At 53.3% G+C, this 20328-nt stretch overlaps 1 protein-coding gene across 3 annotated transcripts in view; it reads right to left on the bottom strand.

The window, feature by feature from the left end:
* The window catches only part of BTBD19 (BTB domain containing 19), a 79599-nt gene that overhangs the window by 46569 nt on the left and 12702 nt on the right, over positions 1-20328 (bottom strand). For all 3 annotated transcript variants that reach the window (XM_084636157.1, XM_084636158.1, XM_084636156.1), the window contains exons 2-3: positions 14436-14664; positions 5787-5840 (exon numbers count right to left, since the gene is read on the bottom strand). In XM_084636157.1, the coding sequence (XP_084492283.1) occupies positions 5787-5840; positions 14436-14664 (283 nt within the window). The remainder of the gene's footprint in view (positions 1-5786; positions 5841-14435; positions 14665-20328) is intronic.

Consider the following 20328-nt stretch of genomic DNA (forward strand, 5'->3'; position numbering starts at 1 on the left):
ATGGCTCCCCTTCCACCCCCCTGGTCTTGTCTACACTAGAGAAGTTGACCATGCTGAGAACTGTTGTCACCTTGTAGTTTGCTCGTAATGCACACACGCCCATGCACACAGGTTCCAACCAGTTCACAAATGTGCAAAAGGGACCAGTGTGTTTTCAGGGCTAGATCCCAGGTTAGTGCCAGTGTGGCTGAAGATCCATCAAACCAGTTCAACTAGACACCCCACTGTGATCCCACAGGGCACCAGCCACCTTGGGACGTCTCCCACAATGCACTGTTTCTGGAAGCTTGGCAAGGAACTGTGGGTTAAGTACCCAGAAGGCATTGCAACTGAAATGACTTAGGAAAATACCTACGGCATGACTAGTGCGGATACACGGAACTATCAATGCTTAAACCAATTCAATACAGACTCAGCAAAGCCAAGGACTTTGTCCTTATTTAGCCAAAGAAATGAGGTTAGTTCTTTGAAGCATTCCTCAGAAACCGCTCCCAGCCCTTGATCTTTTTTATGGCTCTTCTCTGAACTCCCTCCTGTTTGTCACTATTGTCCTGGTAACAAAATAACTGAGAAGAGGACACACAATCCCAAAAGAGATTGCAGAGTCAAACAGCGCCTTCCCTCCCCGCTCCGTGACCTGCTGATTCTGTGTACTCAGCTCACAACTGGACTGGACTGGCTTTCATGCAATGTGACACTGCAACTTTCTGCCCTGGATCTCCTCCAGACATTGCTCCTTCTCTGCTTTCTCGCTGCATATCTGGTTTGAATTACTTTGCCTTAGATTTACTAGCTGGATCGTTTCTGCTCAGATTTCTAGCTCCTCTTGATCATTAACTGGCTCACAATGCCTCAGTTTAGGACCAGCTGCACTGTTTTTTCCCCTCTTCCAGGTCATTAATGAAGATATTCAATGTGAGACCAGACGACAGACCCGCGCTACCCCTGGACATTTCCTTCCTGATTAAATACCGTGCAGTGAATCCTTAGCCCTTATTTACATCCAGTCTGCAGTCCATGGAACAGTGCATACCAAAGCACATTTGTATTCATTTCATGCGAGATTGCAAACTCTTAGCTAAAATTCCAGCACACACTTCACATCCAGCATTCCCTGCGTCCACTCATTGCGTCCACCTAGCCAAACAAGCAGTCAGCTTTGCCTGATGAGGTCTGATCTGGGTAAGTACATGCTGCTTACAGCACTTGGTTCTGTTAGGTAGGAGTTGGGCGTCATTTCCCGCGTAAGATCTGTTCCAAGATTTTACTGGGGGACTGAATTTCATCCCCCAAAGGGCAACTGCCTGGAGGACCCTCCTTTCCCATTCAAAGATCAGTACCATGTTGTATTAATTTATAATTTTCTAGTACCTCCCCTATTTTCCCTCTGTTTCCTCGTTTCCCCATCTGTAAAACGGGGATAACAATACCAACCTCCTTTAGAATGTGCTTTGAGATCTACAGATGAAAAGCGCGGTATAAAACCTGGGTGTTATTTTAGGAATAATTATCAGCTGTTCCAAGTGTTTGGAAGCTACCACTCTAGGATGCCTGTCACCTGGGCATGCTAAGGCGCAGAATTCCTTTCCCTGGTCTTCATAAATAGCTAGTTTCTCTTAGACCCCTTGGCTGTCCTTCACTTGGTCTGCACTCCCCTCGCACTATAACTGCCTATTCTGGTTTGCTTCCTTCTCCTCTTCCACCCATTTTAAACTGCAGGGTTTTGAGCAGTCAGTCCCCCATGAACCCCATATCAGCCATATCTCATACTCCTCTTTCCCAGTCTGGGATGTCCGAACCCTTGGAACTCCCCGCTGGTTTGAGTTACCCTTTCCTCCCTTCTCCCCTTGCTCGCTAGATACTTGAATTCTCCCTGAGCTCTCTTGCTGCGTTCACCAGGAACCCAAGTGGTTCATGGTTACTCTCACATCCTTGTTAGCATCTCCCTTTTGGTGAGGAGTACAAAGGGAGGGGAAATCCTGGTGTGAGTCTCTGGATCATAAGGCCGATTCCACCCTAACTTAGGAATCTCTTTGATTGTGCATATTTGGCTGTGTATAAACCCAGCAGAGAGATACCAGTGGTTAAAAATCCCCCATGACTGCAACTTCCCATGCTCTCAAGTCCGTTGGCAGCTGGCCTGGGAAGTTTTCGCTCTCCCCACCCCCCACCCCCAGTCCTGGGAGTGGGCAGGAGATTCTGTCTGTCACTTCCCTTTTGTTTTTCCATTCCTCGACCCCTCTTCCTCCTAACCCAAAGGATTTCACTAATTCGCTCAGACAAGCACAGCCCTGGCTTCCCTGCCCCAAGCCCCGTATTTCTCTCCCAGCTTCATGAGCCTTCACTTCACTCCCGGCTCTGAGAGGGACGGATCAGCCTGGGAGGGATAGATCAGCCCGTCTCAGATCCTCTCACGCTGCCTCAGACACAGCTGAGCAGGGGAAGTCTCTTGCTTCATGCAGGATCAGCCATTCGGCTGTACAAATAAGAAACCGGAGCCACTCCACAGTTAGGCCCCTGTAAATGAAAGGAGACTGCAGCAGCTCATGGCTGCGCCTTGTAGGGAAGGTTTCAGAGTAACAGCTGTGTTAGTCTGTATTCGCAAAAAGAAAAGGAGTACTTGTGGCACCTTAGAGACTAACCAATTTATTTGAGCATGAGCTTTCGTGAGCTACAGCTCACTTCATCGGCCATTACATGGTGTGTCAGCAGGTCCCATGCGGAGAGCTCCTGCTGAGTCAAGGCAGTTTGCTGCACTTAGCCAAGTCACTATGGGTTGTCTCTTTAGCATGCCTGGAATGACCCTGACACATCCCGAGTGCATGTGGCTAGGAGGGGCCTGAGTCATCCGCAGTTTAAGGATCTTACTTAGAAAGCAAGGAACTGCCTTGGAGTGGATGACCTCATGGGGTTTTCCCACCTCGGACTGCGATGGTCCTGTGACGCCATGGCCAGGGAAAGCCAGCCGTGTCCACACACTGGAATGGAGGAAAACGGCTGAAGAACAAGTGGCTTAGCTACCCCTCCTCCCCAAGACGGGTGCCGAAGAGCTGAGATACACTCACAGGGCGAGCCACACGGGGCTGTGGATCTACACAGCTGGCAGGTGGTGACCCCATCAGCTCTGGACACAAAGGAGAGTGCTGTGGGTAAGGCACTGGACGGTCAGTCAGGAGAGCTGGGTTCAACTCCTGGCTCTGCTATGGAGGACAGGCATGTCATTATCCCTCCATGCCTCAGTTTCCCAATCTGTAAAACAGGGATAATCATCCCTGCTTCATCTATACAGACTCTTCAGGTGACTGACTAACTGTTACTGTGTGTAAATATGGTGCCCAGCAGAAGAGGGCCCTGATCTGCTTGGGCCTCCAGGTGCTACTGTCATCAAATAAATACAATAGAACTGACCAGTCAACCACACACCTCATCTGGAACCGGAAGTACACAATCAGGCAGCAGCAGAGTCAAAATAAATAAATAAAGCAAATACAGAACAGTACTTCATGAAATGTAAAGTATAAAAAAAATAAAGGAAAAGTTTAAAAAAAGATTTGACAAGCTGAGGAAACTGTTTCCTTATACTGGAAACCTACTGACCGCTATACTTACCTACATGCCTCCAGCTTTCATCCAGACCACACCACACGATCCACTGTCTACGGCCAAGCTCTACGATACAACCGCATTTGCTCCAACCCCTCAGACAGAGACAAACACCTACAAGATCTCTGTCAAGCATTCTTACATTCTTACAACTACAAAAAGAAAAGGAGTACTTGTGGCACCTTAGAGACTAACCAATTTATTTGAGCATAAGCTGTAGCTCACGAAAGCTTATGCTCAAATTGGTTAGTCTCTAAGGTGCCACAAGTACGCCTTTTCTTTTTGCGAATACAGACTAACACGGCTGTTACTCTGAAACCTGTCTTACAACTACAATACCCACCTGCTGAAGAGAAGAAACAGATTGACAGAGCCAGAAGAGTTCCCAGAAGTCACCTACTCCAGGACAGGCCCAACAAAGAAAATAACAGAACGCCACTAGCCGTCACCTTCAGCCCCCAACTAAAAACTCTCCAACGCATCATCAAGGATCTACAACCTATCCTGAAGGATGACCCATCACTCTCACACATCTTGGGAGACAGGCCAGTCCTTGCCTACAGACAGCCCCCAACCTGAAGCAAATACTCACCAGCAACCACATACCACACAGAAACACTAACCCAGGAACCTATCCTTGCAACAAAACCTGTTGCCAACTGTGTCCACATATCTATTCAGGGGACACTATCATAGGGCCTAATCACATCAGCCACACTATCAGAGGCTCGTTCACCTGCACATCTACCAATGTGACAGATGCCATCATGTGCCAGCAATGCCCCTCTGCCATGTACCTTGGCCAAACCGGACAGTCTCTACGTAAAAGAATAAATAGACACAAATCAGACGTCAAGAATTGCAATATTCCAAAACCAGTCAGAGAACACTTCAATCTCTCTGGTCACTCGATTACAGATCTAAAAGTGGCAATTCTTCAATAAAAAAACTTCAAAAACAGACTCCAACGAGAGACTGCTGAATTGGAATTAATTTGCAAACTGGACTGGCCAGGGACGAGGAGTGAAGTGCAGACGTGGTTGTCTGGTTCACTGCCCCCCAGAATGGACTCGGCTGAGGGGTCCTGTACCAACAAGCTCTGTTTTAGACCATGTTCCTGTCATCTAATAAACCTTCTGTTTTACTGGCTGGCTGAGAGTCACGTCTGACTGTGGAGTTGTGGGGCAGGACCCTCTGGCTTCCCTAGGACCCCGCCTGGGTGGACTCACTGTGGGAAGCGCACGGAGGGGCAGAGGATGCTGAATGCTCCGAGGTCAGACCCAGGAAGGTGGAAGCTGTGTGAGCTGTGAGTCCTGAAGACAGGCTGCTCACAGAGAGGAAACTTCACCAGAGTCCTGCTCGGCTCCATAGGGAGCAGTCCCAGAGCACTGCCCAGGGATGCCGTGGCACCCCCATCCCCGAGGTGTCCATAAGGCTGAGGTTCGATGGTAACTTTTCATAACCTCTCCACTTTCTGAGCTGCCCAGAAGCGCTGACAGGCTCAGCTGAGATCACATTGGGGAACTCAGCTCAGTTTGCTGGACTGAGCACAGAGAATGAGCCTCCCATTGCCAAGTTTTCCCAGAAATAGAGTCACCCAAAATCTACTCATGCAGCCTTGGCCCTTGACTACAAACTCCCACAATGCAATGCACCCACAAGGCCAGGTATTGAGCAGCCCATTCCCATTGGCCTGGCTGCTTTCTCTGCAGTGATTCCAGACAATCTCCGGCAGGGTGGAAGCAGCTGGCAACAAACAACCCTGGTTTGCTCCCCCGAGATGTTACCTCCCTGCACCCTTAACCATCTCCAGTGACCTGCTGAAAGAAGCTACTGGTACCATTCCCCTGCACCCAGCTCCCTGAGGTGTAAGAACAAGCCTGCGACCAAGGGACACAATCACCCGCTCCTGCCCCCTCTGGGCGCTCCTGCCGGGTCCCTCATGGGGCGGTACCGGCCCAGCCCTCTGAAGGTGCAAATCCGCATTGCTGGGGTGACGTGCCCCCCTAACGTTAGCAGCCCTGTGTCAATCTACTCACTCCCTTCCTCCCCCCAGGGACAGACAGGGCTAAATGTGCAGTCCCTGGCCCGCCGGACATCACCACCCATCACCTGCCGTCCCGTCCCCCTAGCACCCATGTATTTAACAAGAGGCAGCCCAGGCCGTGAGGCGAGGGCCTTACCTTCCTCAGGTCGACCAGCCCATACTCCACAGCCGAGGTGAACACCTCCAGGGCCTGCAGAGTGAAGAAACACATTGGTGAGCAAGAGAGCGCAGGTGCCATGCTGGCAGGGCCAGGGGCCTCAGGTCTGTTCTCTGCATCTGTCCTCTCCAGCCGCTCTCAGCCGGTCGCACTGGGGTTATTCTACAGCCGTCCCCCCCCACACACACACCCCACATGCATGGGCAAGGGACTGGCATTGGTTCGGGGGGACAGAGCGTCTTGGGGGCTCCAGCCGGGGGCCCACCTGACAAATGTGTTTGAAAAGAGACCAAGAGCTTTGGAAACGTTACAAAGGAAGCTGGCACCTGCAGGAAGCAGCCTGGCCTGCTCATGGGAGCTGAAGTGTTGACAAGTGCCAGGAGACACACACATTCGTAGGCTCTCCCCGACGCGCTCTCCTCCAAGCAGGCACGTGGCCCGGCCACAGCAGATCTCAGCCGCCAACGTGGCAAAGCACCAGGGCCCATTCTGACCGTTCGGCATTTCACAAAGCTGTGGGCAGCAGAGGCTCATTGCCACAGACATTCTCCCGTTGCCCAGGGGAGGCGCTAGCCCAGGGTCTGAGCAACGCTCGGGGCACTGTACCCACTCACAGCTGGCAGAACTGCTGCCAAGCGCCAGGTGGCACAGATCTGACCCTCAGGCTCTCCTGGGACGGCCTGGAGATGGGAGGCCTCTGCTCAGCCCCAGAACTGGCTTGTGGTCTTCTTGTACAACTCCCCGTCCATGTGACCCAGCTGGGATCTAGAAGGCCCCCCGTCGCATTGAAGGCAGGGCAGTTCAGTTTCCACAGTACCATTCACACAAGGCAGGATGGCTGCTCTCCCGTCAGCCTAGAGTGAAGGGGACCTGGCCACCCAGGGTGGATGGATCCCAGCCCCTGGAGCCATCCCATCCGCCCCACATTACTGAGTGTTGCTAGCCTGACAATCCCCAGCCCGAAGCTCCATGAGTGAGCAGAGCCTTAAAAGACTTCCTGAGCCGCATGGGAAGGAGGAGGGAGATGGGCCGGAGTCAGAGGTGCTCCGAGGGAAAGCCACCGTGTTGCCTCAACAAGCCCCAGGAACGCCAGGAAAACTGGAAGAGCCTGATTCATAACTTCCCAGCAGCGGGACGCAACCCAGCCTCACCCTCTCCCAGAATTGCTGGGCACAGCGGGTAACACCAGGAGCCTGTGTCACTGGTTTGACATGCACAACTCACGACACCTGGGGCCCAAGGTCAGCTGCCTAGTGGCCCAACAGACACGTATGGTGGGCTCGAGTCAGGAGAGGTCTGCTCAGAGCTGGGATCAGCGCAAGGGACAGAAGTCAACGGGAGGAGCTATGGAGACAGCTGCTGAAAGGAGCAGGCCGCTGGGAACCCGTGAGCCCTGGCAGGGCTGTTATCCAGCCCCCAGCTGGTTTGCAATTTCCCACCATCCTCCCCAGCCTAAGAAGTGCAAAGGGAGGGACCTATGTAGCAGGGACAATGGGTAGGAGAAGAGGTGAGACATCCCCTCCTGGGTGACACCCCAAGCCTTGTTGCTCACTCTCCTAGTGGGGTTATTTTCTCACCACTGCCTGGAGCTGGGCTGCCACCTTCTTCTGAGCATGTCAGACAAGTGCTGGGACATCTGTGTCGTTATGGTGCGATGCGGTACCAGAGTGAGGATGCTGGGTCCCCAGGACGCAACTCATGGCGGGGCAGGACCAGGCACTGGGTGGGACAGTGCAGGAGGTGGACTAGCTGGGACATAGTAGACCAAACCATCCCTCCTCCCTAGGATCTTACCTATGTTGAGCGTTTTGCTTTTGCTCCTGGCAATGGTATTTCACTCAGCCAGCGGATACTGACAGCTGCAGTGATGGATGGCACAGGTATCATTTCTTCCCTTGGCCGGAGATCCCCAGCTTAGACACGTCCTGCTCCCTAAACCTGGGCCTCTCATAACAAGCCCCAGTGCGTCCAAGGAGAAGCAGCCAGGGCTTTCTTGGAGAAAGGGCTACGCCCCAGTTAAAGTTAATTGCAAATGCACATGCCAGACGGCTCCTTTGAACGCAGTGATCCTTGCCATTAGTTTTACTATTGACTTTTCCTGATTAATTAATTACGGGCAGGGGCTCTCCAACTTGTAAACCACATGAACCAAACTCTACCAGAGAGACGGTCCCTCCTTCCACTACTTGCCCTCCCCGCTACAGCAACTGCTTCCAGGGGAAGAAGAAAAGGAGTACTTATGGCACCTTAGAAACTAACCAATTTATTTGAGCATAAGCTTTCGTGAGCTACAGCTCACTTCATCGGATGCATACTGTGGAAAGTGTAGAAGATCTTTTTATATACACACAAAGCATGAAAAAATACCTCCTCCCACCCCACTCTCCTGCTGGTAATAGCTTATCTAAAGTGACTACTCTCCTTACAATGTGTATGATAATCAAGGTGGGCCATTTCCAGCACAAATCCAGGGTTTAACAAGAAGGTCTGAGGAGGGGTGGGGGTAGGAAAAAACAAGGGGAAATAGGTTACCTTGCATAATGACTTAGCCATTCCCAGTCTCTATTCAAGCCTAAGTTAATTGTATCCAATTTGCAAATGAATTCCAATTCAACAGTTTCTCGCTGGAATCTGGATTTGAAGTTTTTTTGTTGTAATATAGCAACTTTCATGTCTGTAATCGAGTGACCAGAGAGATTGAAGTGTTCTCCGACTGGTTTATGAATGTTATAATTCTTGACATCTGATTTGTGTCTATTTATTCTTTTACATAGAGACTGTCCAGTTTGACCAATGTACATGGCAGAGGGGCATTGCTGGCACATGATGGCATATATCACATTAGTGGATGTGCAGGTAAACGAGCCTTTGATAGTGTGGCTGATGTTATTAGGCCCTGTGATGGTGTCCCCTGAATAGATATGTGGGCACAGTTGGCAACGGGCTTTGTTGCAAGGATAGGTTCCTGGGTTAGTGGTTCTGTTGTGTGGTATGTGGTTGCTGGTGAGTATTTGCTTCAGGCTGGGGGGCTGTCTGTAGGCAAGGACTGGCCTGTCTCCCAAGATGTGTGAGAGTGTTGGGTCATCCTTCAGGATAGGTTGTAGATCCTTAATAATGCGTTGGAGGGGTTTTAGTTGGGGGCTGAAGGTGACGGCTAGTGGCATTCTGTTATTTTCTTTGTTAGGCCTGTCCTGTAGTAGGAGACTTCTGGGAACTCTTCTGGCTCTATCAATCTGTTTCTTCACTTCACAGGTGGGTACTGTAGTTGTAAGAATGCTTGATAGATGCTTGTAGGTGTTTGTCTCTGTCTGAGGGGTTGGAGCAAATGCGGTTGTATCGCAGAGCTTGGCTGTAGACAGTGGATCGTGTGGTGTGGTCAGGGTGAAAGCTGGAGGCATGCAGGTAGGAATAGCGGTCAGTAGGTTTCCGGTATAGGGTGGTGTTTATGTGACCATCGTTTATTAGCACTGTAGTGTCCAGGAAGTGGCTCTCTTGTGTGGACTGGACCAGGCTGCGGTTGACGGTGGGATGGAAATTGTTGAAATCATGGTGGAATTCCTCAAGGGCTTCTTTTCCATGGGTCCAGATGATGATGTCATCAATATAGTGCAAGTAGAGTAGGGGCGTTAGGGGGCGAGAGCTGAGGAAGCGTTGTTCTAAGTCAGCCATAAAAATGTTGGCATACTGTGGGGCCATGCGGGTACCCATAGCAGTGCCGGTGATCTGAAGGTATACATTGTCCCCAAATGTAAAATAGTTATGGGTGAGGACAAAGTCACAAAGTTCAGCCACCAGGTGAGCCGTGACATTATCGGGGATAGTGTTCTTGACGGCTTGTAGTCCATCTTTGTGTGGAATGTTGGTGTAGAGGGCTTCTACATCCATGGTGGCCAGGAGGGTGTTATCAGGAAGATCACTGATGGACTGTAGTTTCCTCAGGAAGTCAGTGGTGTCTCAAAGGTAGCTGGGAGTGCTGGTAGCGTAGGGCCTGAGGAGGGAGTCTACAAAGCCAGACAATCCTGCTGTCAGGGTGCCAATGCCTGAGATGATGGGGCGCCCAGGATTTCCAGGTTTATGGATCTTGGGTAGTAGATAGAATATCCCAGGTCGGGGTTCCAGGGATGTGTCTGTGCGGATTTGATCTTGAGCTTTTTCAGGGAGTTTCTTGAGCAAATGCTGTAGTTTCTTTTGGTAACTCTCTGTGGGATTAGAGGATAATGGCTTGTAGAATGTGGTGTTGGAGAGCTGCCGAGCAGCCTCTTGTTCATATTCCAACCTATTCATGATGACAACAGCACCTCCTTTGTCAGCCTTTTTGATTATGGTGTCAGAGTTGTTTCTGAGGCTGTGGATGGCATTGTGTTCCGCACGGCTGAGGTTATGGGGCAAGTGGTGCTGCTTTTCCACAATTTCAGCCCGTGCACTTCAAATCCAGACTCCAGCGAGAAACCCTTGAATTGGAATTCATTTGCAAATTGGATACAATTAACTTAGGCTTGCATAGAGACTGGGAGTGGCTAAGTCATTATGCAAGGTAACCTATTTCCCCTTGTTTTTTCCTACCCCCCCCCCCCGACCTTCTTGTTAAACTCTGGACTTGTGCTGGAAATGGCCCACCTTGATTATCATACACATTGTAAGGAGAGCGGTCACTTTAGATAAGCTATTAGCAGCAGGAGAGTGGGGTGGGATGAGGTATTTTTTCATGCTTTGTGTGTATAAAAAGATCTTCTACACTTTCCACAATATGCATTCGATGAAGTGAGCTGTAGCTCACGAAAGCTCATGCTCAAATAAATTGGTTAGTCTCTAAGGTGCCACAAGTCCTCCTTTTCTTTTTGCAAATACAGACTAACACGGCTGTTACTCTGAAACCTTCCAGGGGAAGGTAAAGGAGTTGGCATATTTTTAGCTCTCTAACAGCTGGAAGCCAGGAGGAAGAGCCGGACCCAAGTCACCAGCCAGCTCTCTGCAGGCCACCAGCGAGTGTCCTGCAGACCCCAAGCTGGGAACCACCATCTCCCTGCCGGGATCACTGCAGGATAACATGCCCCAGCTCCTAGTCCAGAAGGCCGCAGGCTGGCAATAGGCATTGGGGCCTGCTGGCTAGAGCAGGGGATGCGAAGCGGGGCTCTTCAGTGCTATTCCTAGCTCAACCCTCTCTGTGCCTCAGTTTCTTCACTGATTCACGGGTGTGCTGAGAGGCTTCACCAGGTCCCATTTGCCCACTGTTTGGCTATGGATCACCTCAGAGGAAATCCCAAATACCATTCTCATTAGAACGCCAGCTGGGATTCCACACGGTGTATTCTAGGCAGCAGCCACACCAGCTACAGCCTGTCCATCCCCTGCGAGATGCCGGGTCTCCCATGCTCAGCTAGACTCTGGGAGAGGAGCATTTCACACTTGGTCCCCATCCGCTGACCACAGAGCTGGTCCGGGCTGGGCTCTGATCCTGCACGGAGCTTACTCAGAGTCCAGGTCACGTGTCAGGCTCGGGAGCTGAATTTCTCCCTGGCTTCAGGCAGCTAACAAGGGGCCACCTCCTCTTACACTGGAACAGTCACACCAGAGGGAACACAACCAGAGCCGTGATGAACAGGATCGGGCATTCACCCACACAGCCACAGGCACTGGCCGCCAGCTGGGCAGAGAGACAGTTTCTGTCCCACGACAGCCTGTGTGGCCAGGTCTCTCCTCCGTCTGTGCTCCTCAGGCCACAAGGGCCTCGGAGGGGCAAGAGGGCAGCTCAACGGGCCAGACGGCTGCTCAGTGCAACTGGCTCTCTGCAGTAAGGGCCATGAGGAGGCCGCCCTGGGAAGCAACCCTTGAGCCAGCCCTCAGCAGGGAAGGGAACACAGCCTGGCCTTTCAAGCAGACCCCTTGTGGCAGTCTGGACCCCTGGCGTCACCCCTTGGACAAAGTATAAAACTCCTATTTGCTGGTCATTATTGTCCTGGTAAAATACCTGTGGCAACCTTGTGTGTGAATGTATAAGCTTGGAGTTACTCCACATGTAAAGAACAGCCACACTGGGTCAGACCAAAAGCCCAGTTTGATCCTGTCTGCTGACAGTGACCAGTGCCAGGTGCCCCAGAGGGAAAGAACAGAACAGGGAATCATCAAGTGATGCAGCCCCTGTCACCCCGTCCATCCCGTCACCATTCCCAGCTTCTCGCAAACAGAGGCTAGGGACACCATCCCTGCCCATCCTGGCTAATAGCCCTTGATGTTCCGAGTCTGGGGAGCGGCCAGACCCGTTCTTCAGACAGAGGGCAAGCTGGTGCCTCAGCCAGGTGTGGACAAGGTCACATGGGCCATCATCTGCTAAGTGGCCATTCATTGGCAGGGCAAAAAATCTCCATCCCAGCAAAGAAACAGCCTGGGGTTCCCAGGCCTGCAGCCTGCCTGTTGCCACACTCCCAGCTGGAGCTGCTTCTCAGAGCTGGAGTGGGGGGGACTATAAAAAGGGGGGGGCAGACGCCCCAGAGTTTCCCTGCCATTCTCTCAGCCTCTGGCAGTCCAGGCACCCGAAGAACAAAAGCAGCAGCGTTGGGCTGGGGCAGGGACCTGGACCGAAAGAACTTCAGCCAGCAAAGCTCCTGAAAGATGGGGCGAGCTTCGAGTGTCACCTGGGTCCGTGTGTCAGGCGTCAGTTGCGTTTTATCTGTATTGCTCTTGCAGCCACTTCTGACAGTCATGCCTCATGCTGTGTATTCACGTCAACTCTCCCTCTTCGTCGTTAATCTACTTGTTTGATCTCATCCAGCGTGGAAGGGGTTGGGAAAGTCCGTTTGAGGTCACCGAGTCTGTGCATTATTTCCCTTGATGAGATCACTGACTTGTGTGAATTGGTATTGGCCAGGGGACAGCTGCCCAGTGCAGGACACTTGTTTCTGGGGGGGAATCCCAGACCGAGGGCGTGTGGGTGTCCCCAGCTGCAGTTCACACCCCGACGTGACTGTGGGCGACTTGCCTGCAGGCGGCTGTTGGTGAGCAGTTTGGGACTGGAGGCGACAGCAGCAGAGTGGGGTAAAGGGCACCCCAGGTCCGAGGGCAGGGGAACACAGCTCCTCATTAGTCCGGCTTGGACTCTGGGGATGTCACACCAGGCTCTGGGCTGCAACAACCTCCACCTCTGCCTCACCACGACACCCCCAGACGCCCCCAGCACCGCTGCTGAATCAGCTGGAGGGGGAACCACGATGCTCTGCTGGGGGGCTGCCAGGCCGTCCCACCCGCCCTGCAGTTGCTTAGATCCAGGGGCCGGGAGTGGGGGTGGGGGATGAGGATGGCCATGCAATGGCCGTGCGAATGGCTGAGTGGTGTTAATACTGAGGGGCACTTCCCGTCCCCACAGCTGGCTTTGGACTTGCCTCATGCTTTGCCATGGGAGCGGGGTAAAGGACAGGGAACCTCCGGAGAAGCCTGATTCTTCCATAGCCCAGGAGCCACCTTGCAGGGCCGTCGGGGGCTGGGCAAAGGCCGTGGCTGTGCCCACGGTCTCCCCCCCACCCCCCCGAGTTCTGGGGCCCTTTCTCTGTGCCGTGGGCTCTCAATTTGGGGCTGGCGGAGAGGTTAAAATCCAGCCCTGGCCCATTTCACTGCAGGAATGTAAGGTGATGGCTGGGGCTGACCTGCGCTCCTGGGCCTCTCCACGGCTGCCGGGGGGCTGGGATGCCCCCAGCCAAGGCTCAGCAGGTCAGTGCATGGGGCCAGGAGGTGAGGGGGGGTGTCTGAGCAAGGATCGTGGTGCGGAGAGCGTAGGAGAGAAAGGGCTGAATCCCCCGGGTGACTCTGCCCCCAGGCAGGGCGATGCCCGGGATGGCCCCGGCTGGCAGTGTTTTCCCGGGGGTGGTTCCTGTTTCCTTGGGCTGAGTTTATCTTAGTTCTCTGAGCTGGGTGATTCGCACCCTGTTCCGGTGCTGCCTGGGCGGGGCGAGGGGCATTGCTCTAAAAATAGCCTAGAGCAAGCAGCCTCCAGTGCCGCCCCCTCCCACTGGCACCCCCGCCCTTTCCCCCACTGCCCCCATAACGAGGAGTATCGAGGATTACAAAGCTGGCAGAGCAGGGGCGGGGACAAGCCAGCACTCCAGCCCACGCTGGCCTCTTCCTGCAGCCCCCAAGCTAACCAGGCCTGGGCCAGGGACTTCTCCCTCTCTCCTCGGCCAGGCCAGGCTGGAGGAAGAGCCATGGTTCAGGGACTGGAGCAACGCAAGCCACTCCCAGCCAGGAGGCCTGGGGAGATGAGTGGGGCAGCTGCAGCCCTAGCTCCCATCAGGCGGTGGTGCTGTCTGGATCCGGCACTGCAGACTCTAACTACACTCTACGTGCCCTACAAGCCACAGCACATGTACCTTCCCCTGTGTGGGCTGGGCTTGAACCCAGGACTTGTGGCACAGCCCTCTACCACTTGAGCTAAAGAAATAGATCCCTTAGAGGGCAACAGTAGTAGGCTGTAATCCTCTCTGTGGCCTAGCTGCTAGAGGGGGATGTGACATGAGCCATCTCCACGTATTATCCTGCCATGCCCTCCCTGCAGCCCAGTTTGGGGTCCCTTGTCATTGTGCCTGACCCACCCCTGCCCTTCCCAGGGCGCCCGGCCCCGGGGCAGCATGCGGCACTCACGATGAGGCTGTTGAGGGTCACACTGTTGGTGTACAGGAACTCGATGACGGCCAGGAAGACCTCGGGCTGCACATGGCTGAGGACCAATGGGGTCTGGGGGGGCCGTGGCTCCTGGGCACCTGGCTGGGGCTGGCAGAGCATCCCCTGGAAGGTCTGGCAGCGGCAGGCGAGGATGCAGCGATGGGCAAACACCTCCTGCCTCTCCCTGCCCACCACAAACGTCACGTCACTGCGGAGATGGAGACAGGCCAAGCCACGCCATGAGGAGCGGGGATTGCAACAGGGTGGCCACTGCTTGAGTGCCCCATGCAGAGTACCCCTGACCCCCATCCCTCATTCAGAGTACCCCCTATCCCCCATGCAAAGTACCCCGACCCCCATCCCCCATTCAGAGTACCCCTACCCCCATACAGAGTACCCCCGACCCCCATCCCCCATGCAGAGTACCCCTACCCCCATACAGAGTACCCCCGACCCCCATCCCCCATGCAGAGTACCCCTGACCCCATGTGATGTTATTGACTTGAACTGGGACCGTTTAGAACGTTGTTGCAACCAAGGTCCTGTAGTGGCACCAAATCTTGTATAAAGGGGGTCAAATAAGGTGTCTAAGACGAGATGATGGTTGGCTGGTTATGATTTTGCTGTCTGTTTGCATGTATCATTTTTGTATTGAAGGATATAAGTATTGGCTTTAGACTGTCTGTATTTCAAACTTCTGCTCTGCTTCTGGGGGACACCCCAGACAAGTGGGTGTCAGCTCTGCCTAGCCTGCTGGGTGGCCCATTAAGGACCCTCAGCAACACAACTGACCCAGTGAGAGAAGGCAGACTCGCCTGGGGACTCAGCCAGGTGTGCAGGGACCTGCCTAGGGACAGAACTCTGAGGTGTTTCCAGGCCATGGGATGGGCAGCGTGTCCTTGGGACAAAGAAAGAGACCACATGGCAAGAGACTATAAAACGCTGCTGCAGCTCCTCCATCTGGTCTTCAATCCTGCTTCGTACCTGTGGAGAGACTTTGCTACACTGAAGCTTTGACCCAAGGACTGAAGGACCCATCCCAGCTGGGGATGTTCTCCAGAGACTTGATTTGAACCTGCCGTTTATTCCATCACTGCTACGAGCCTGAACCAAGAACTTTGCCATCACTGTATGTCATTGATTCCATTGAACCCATTCTAGCTCTCGTCTATATTTCTTTCCTTTTATGAATAAACCTTTAGATTTTCGATTCGAAAGGATTGGCAACAGCGTGATTTGTGGGTGAGATCTGATTTGTATATTGACCTGGGTCTGGGGCTTGGTCCTTTGGGATCGAGAGAAACTTTTTTCTTTTACTGGGGTATTGGTTTTCATCACCATTTGTCCCCATAATGAGTGGCACTGGTGGGGATACTGGGAAACAGGAGTGTCTATGGGAATTGCTTGTGTGACTTGTGGTTAGCCAGTGGGGTAAAACTGAAGTCCTCTGTCTGGCTGGTTTGGTTTGCCTTGGTGTGCATAGAAACCCCAGCCTTGGGTTGTAACTGCCCTGCTTTAAGCAATTTGTCCTGAATTGGCACTCTCAGTTGGGTCCCGCCAGAACCAGCATCATTACACCCCATTCCCCATGCAGAGTACCCCCATCCCCCATGCAGAGTACCCCTGACCCCTACTCCAAGGCAGAGTACTCCCTAATATCCCATGAAGAGTACCCCGACTCCCCCATCCCGCAGGCAGAGTACCCCCTGACTCCCCCATCCCGCAGGAAGAGTACCCCCCTAATCCCCCATCCCCCATGCAGAGTACTCCCTAATACCCCATGTAGCGTACCCCTGCCCCCCCATGCAGAGTATCCCCTGACTCCCCCATCCCCCAGGCAGAGTACCTCTGCCCCCTCATGCAGAGTACCCCCTAATCCCCCATCTGTAAGGATAAGGCCTTTGTCAGCAGCCATATCCTAAGGCCTTCATCTGCAGTCAGATTAAAAGAGCAGCAGCCATTAGCTGAGAAGCAGGAAGTCACATCCTCACATTGCCTCTAATTATATTAAAACAATGTCCTATCTGGCTGGTAAGAAGGAGACCTCATCCTAATGGCACCCGGTATCGCCAGATAAAGAAACAGAGCTTAAGATGGTTAAGGAAAACTTAGTCTGATAGCATCCTGTCTGGCAAGAACTGACCGTGAAATCCTCATTTCTTTATTGTTTTGGCATTATGGTCCCCACTTCCCTATTGTTTACCTGTATGGTCTCCGTCTGGTTCTTTAATTGTTTCTGTCTGCTGTATAATTAATTTTGCTAGGTGTCAGTTAATTAGGGTAGTGGGATATAATTGGTTAGAGAATTATGTTACTCTATATTAGGATTGGTTAAGGTCTAGCTAAACCGGACTCAAGTTTCACTATATAAACTGGGGTCCAAGAAGGAGACCAATTGGGAAGAGAAGCATAAGAAGAAGGAAAGACCTGGAAGAAGAAGAACTCACCCCCAAGACTCAGCCTAAGATCAGAGCTGTTCAGACGTGTCATGCAGCAACTGGGACCCAGATGAGACCGACCTTGCCTGGCCAACAGGGAAAGTCCGCCTGCCTGATCAGGGTTGGTGAGCATGGCACTGTCTGCTTAGTGTGTATTCTGCTTGGTGATTGTTAATGACTAGAGGGTCCAGATATTACTGTGTAAGGCTCTTTCACTGGTAAAAGGTCCTGCACACCTGCAGAAGTAGTATATATCCAGAGCCCTACGGATTGGGAAAGGGCGTGGGTCCTTACATTGACCAGGTTAGTTACACCCTGAGCCCTACGGATTGGGAAAGGGCGTGGGTCCTTACATTGACCAGGTTAGTTACACCCTGAGCCCTACGGATTGGGAAAGGGCGTGGGTCCTTACATTGACCAGGTTAGTTACACCCTGAGCCCTACGGATTGGGAAAGGGCGTGGGTCCTTACACTGACCAGGTTAGTTACACCCTGAGCCCTACGGATTGGGAAAGGGCGTGGGTCCTTACATTGACCAGGTTAGTTACACCCTGAGCCCTACGGATTGGGAAAGGGCGTGGGTCCTTACACTGACCAGGTTAGTTACACCCTGAGCCCTACGGATTGGGAAAAGGTGGGGTGCCCTAATGCGTGCAGGTAACACATCCCCCATGCAGAGTACCCCCTTCCCCCATGCAGAGTATCCCGACTCCCATCCCCTATGCAGAGTACCCTGACCCTCCATGCAGAGTACCCCTGACCCCCATCCCCCAGGCAGAATACCCCTGCCCACCATACAATGTACCCCCTAAACCCTCATCCTCCATGCAGAGTACCCCTGACCCCCACCCTATCCCCCAGGCAGAGTACCCTGCCCACCATGCAATGTAACCCCTAAACCCCCAAACCCCCATCCTCCATTCAGAGTATCCTCCCGTGCAGAGCCTAATGGAGGCAGAAGAGCCCAGCACGTGGCCCCTCATGGCTGCTCCTTCCCACTAATCACCCCCCTCACCCCCACCCGGCTCAGCCATCTGTGTGCTGCCTCCCTGCAAGTGACTGAACAAATCTACTCCAGCAGGAGGCCAGGACATGCAGCCTTCACCCCTCCACCTCACCTCCCCCCCACAAATGCCAGTCACACCATGGGGCTGAGGTTACATCTCATTGGGCGGGGGTGGTGGTGTGGGTATTTCCCTGAATACATACGCACAGTGCCTGCTACTGGCTGGACTGAACTGCCCAACCGAGTATCATGGGCCCTGTACTGCTAACAGCTAATGGAGGTTCTCCTTGCATACCCCCCAGGGCTTTGTGCAGCGGTTCGGGAAGTGCTGAGGGTTCTCATTGTTTGCATGGCTGCTATTGTTTGTTTGTTTGGTTCAAAACTCCATGTAGGGCAGGTAAACCACTTCCTCTGGAAGATTCATAAAACTACAGGCCGCACACCCGTGTGGAGTCAGAACTGAAAAGGAAAGTGCCGTGGGCCCAGCGCTTGCATGGAGGGGTTTTCACTCCGTGCAGCAGGGAGTGGAAAGTCCAGCTGCTGAGAATCAGAAATCTGCTTTTCACCTCCTTTGACTCATGACCCTTGAGTCAGGCAGCTGGGCTAGAACCAGAAATGCTGACAAATAATTCCACCGCGGGTAAACGCCTCCAACCTCCCGGTTCTCCCGGGACGCCAGCGTGTGGGCGCTGCTGCCAACACCCGCCTGGTGGCACAGTGGGGCCAGCCTGGTCGGGGGCTGCCGCTGCTCACAATGCACAAGAGGAGTCAATCCTACCACCCGCTGATCGCCTGTGCCCACCACACCATGGCATCTGGGCGGCTCACCCCCAGCCAACGGGCCGATCCGCCCAGTCTCTCTGTGAGCTAAGGCAGGATTCTGATGGTCCCCATTTTGCAGGGAAGGCATGGAGGGGCAGCTCCTCAAGGGACTGAGGATTTACATGCAAGTGAGGGGCCTAAAGTCTGGGCCTAGTCTATGGTAGAGCCAAGCCCAGAACCCAAATCTCCCAAGCGCGTTGGGCACCGGGATGTGGCACCAAGCTGCCTGTGTAGGCTGCAGCCTGAAAGAGCTGGTGAGTCTACTGACCTGGCTTTTGGGTTGAGCCCTTTAAGTGACATTGGGCCTGTTCTGTGTTTAGTGACTTTGCCATCTCCAAGCACTCTCCATCTCAAAGCACTTCAGGATCTATACACCCACAATGAAATGCAGCCACCTCTGGTGTGGAAGACATCAACCACCCAGCACATATCACGCTGCACCAGCAGAAGGGCGGTGAGCATGGCATTTTGGCCAAGAGCAGAAAGGCAAAGCTACCCTCTGATGAAGTATGGGCTCTTTAGTACCTGTGTAGAGCAGACAGGACCTTAGCTTCAAGGACTCAGCCAAAATGCCATAGGGAGTGAGTGGCAGGGACTCAGTGTGCCTATGCTGGAAGGCTGAGTCAACCCTGTGGGATACAGGCTGGAGCCCTGGGAATTCAGAGATGATGCTCAGACAATAAACCACCCCGTTAGCACTAAGGGTCAGCGCGTGCTACATTCCTTGACGGAGACTGGGATATTCTCTCCATTGCATCACAGAGTCCAGGTCTACATGAGCCCAGGAATGTGGCTCGTCCGCCCTCCCCCCAAACACTCTCTGACAGCTCCAGCCCAAGTGGCCAGGCCTCTCCCAGCAAAGGCCACTGCCGCGTGGTCCCTGTCTCCCACTGCAGACTGCAAATCCTGGACTTGTCTCACTCAACCCAGCCTGTTCCTCTCCCAGAGCTAGCCCAGGCTCTGCCTGGTGGGCAGTGGGAGCCAGAGGCTGCCCCAAGCAGCTGGGAAAAGCTGCCTGACTCATTGAAATGGGCCCCCCCCCCGCCCAGTGTTTGGCCTTAAGAACATTGGAACTCTGTCCTTCAAAGCCACCTGAGACAAGCCAGTGGCTTGAGCGGAGTCCTTCTCCGGCCCCGGCACCTCTGAGCACCTCACTACCTTCAGCGTAGCTTTAATATAATCCCCCCATCATGCTGCTGGCGAGCTCAGCCACAGAGAGACTAAGGGACTTTCCCAAGGTCACACGGGGACTCTGTGGCAGAGCAGGGAATCAAGCCCAGGTCTCTCAAGTGCCCGACGCACGAGGCCATCCTTCCTCTGCACCGATGCTGTCCCGCACTGTACCCCGTGCACTGCAGCCATCGAAGGGAACGCGGGCTGACAGCAGCCAGCTGGGCCCCTGGGTGTATTTCATGAGCCTGCCCCAGGGAGGAAGGCCCAGGAAGCAACTAGCATTAGGAGCCTAGATACCCTTCAGGATCTAGGCCAAACTGTTTAAATCCATCCGTACCCAGCACAACCCCTTAGCAAGGGGAGAGCAGCCTTAGTAGGGCTCTTGCCTGGCAGAGCGGTGGAGTGTCGAGTGGATTTGAATGAGTGACCGACA

Source organism: Lepidochelys olivacea (genome assembly GCF_965140295.1).
Source record: "Lepidochelys olivacea isolate rLepOli2 genome assembly, chromosome: 8".
Taxonomy (NCBI): Eukaryota; Metazoa; Chordata; order Testudines; family Cheloniidae; genus Lepidochelys; species Lepidochelys olivacea.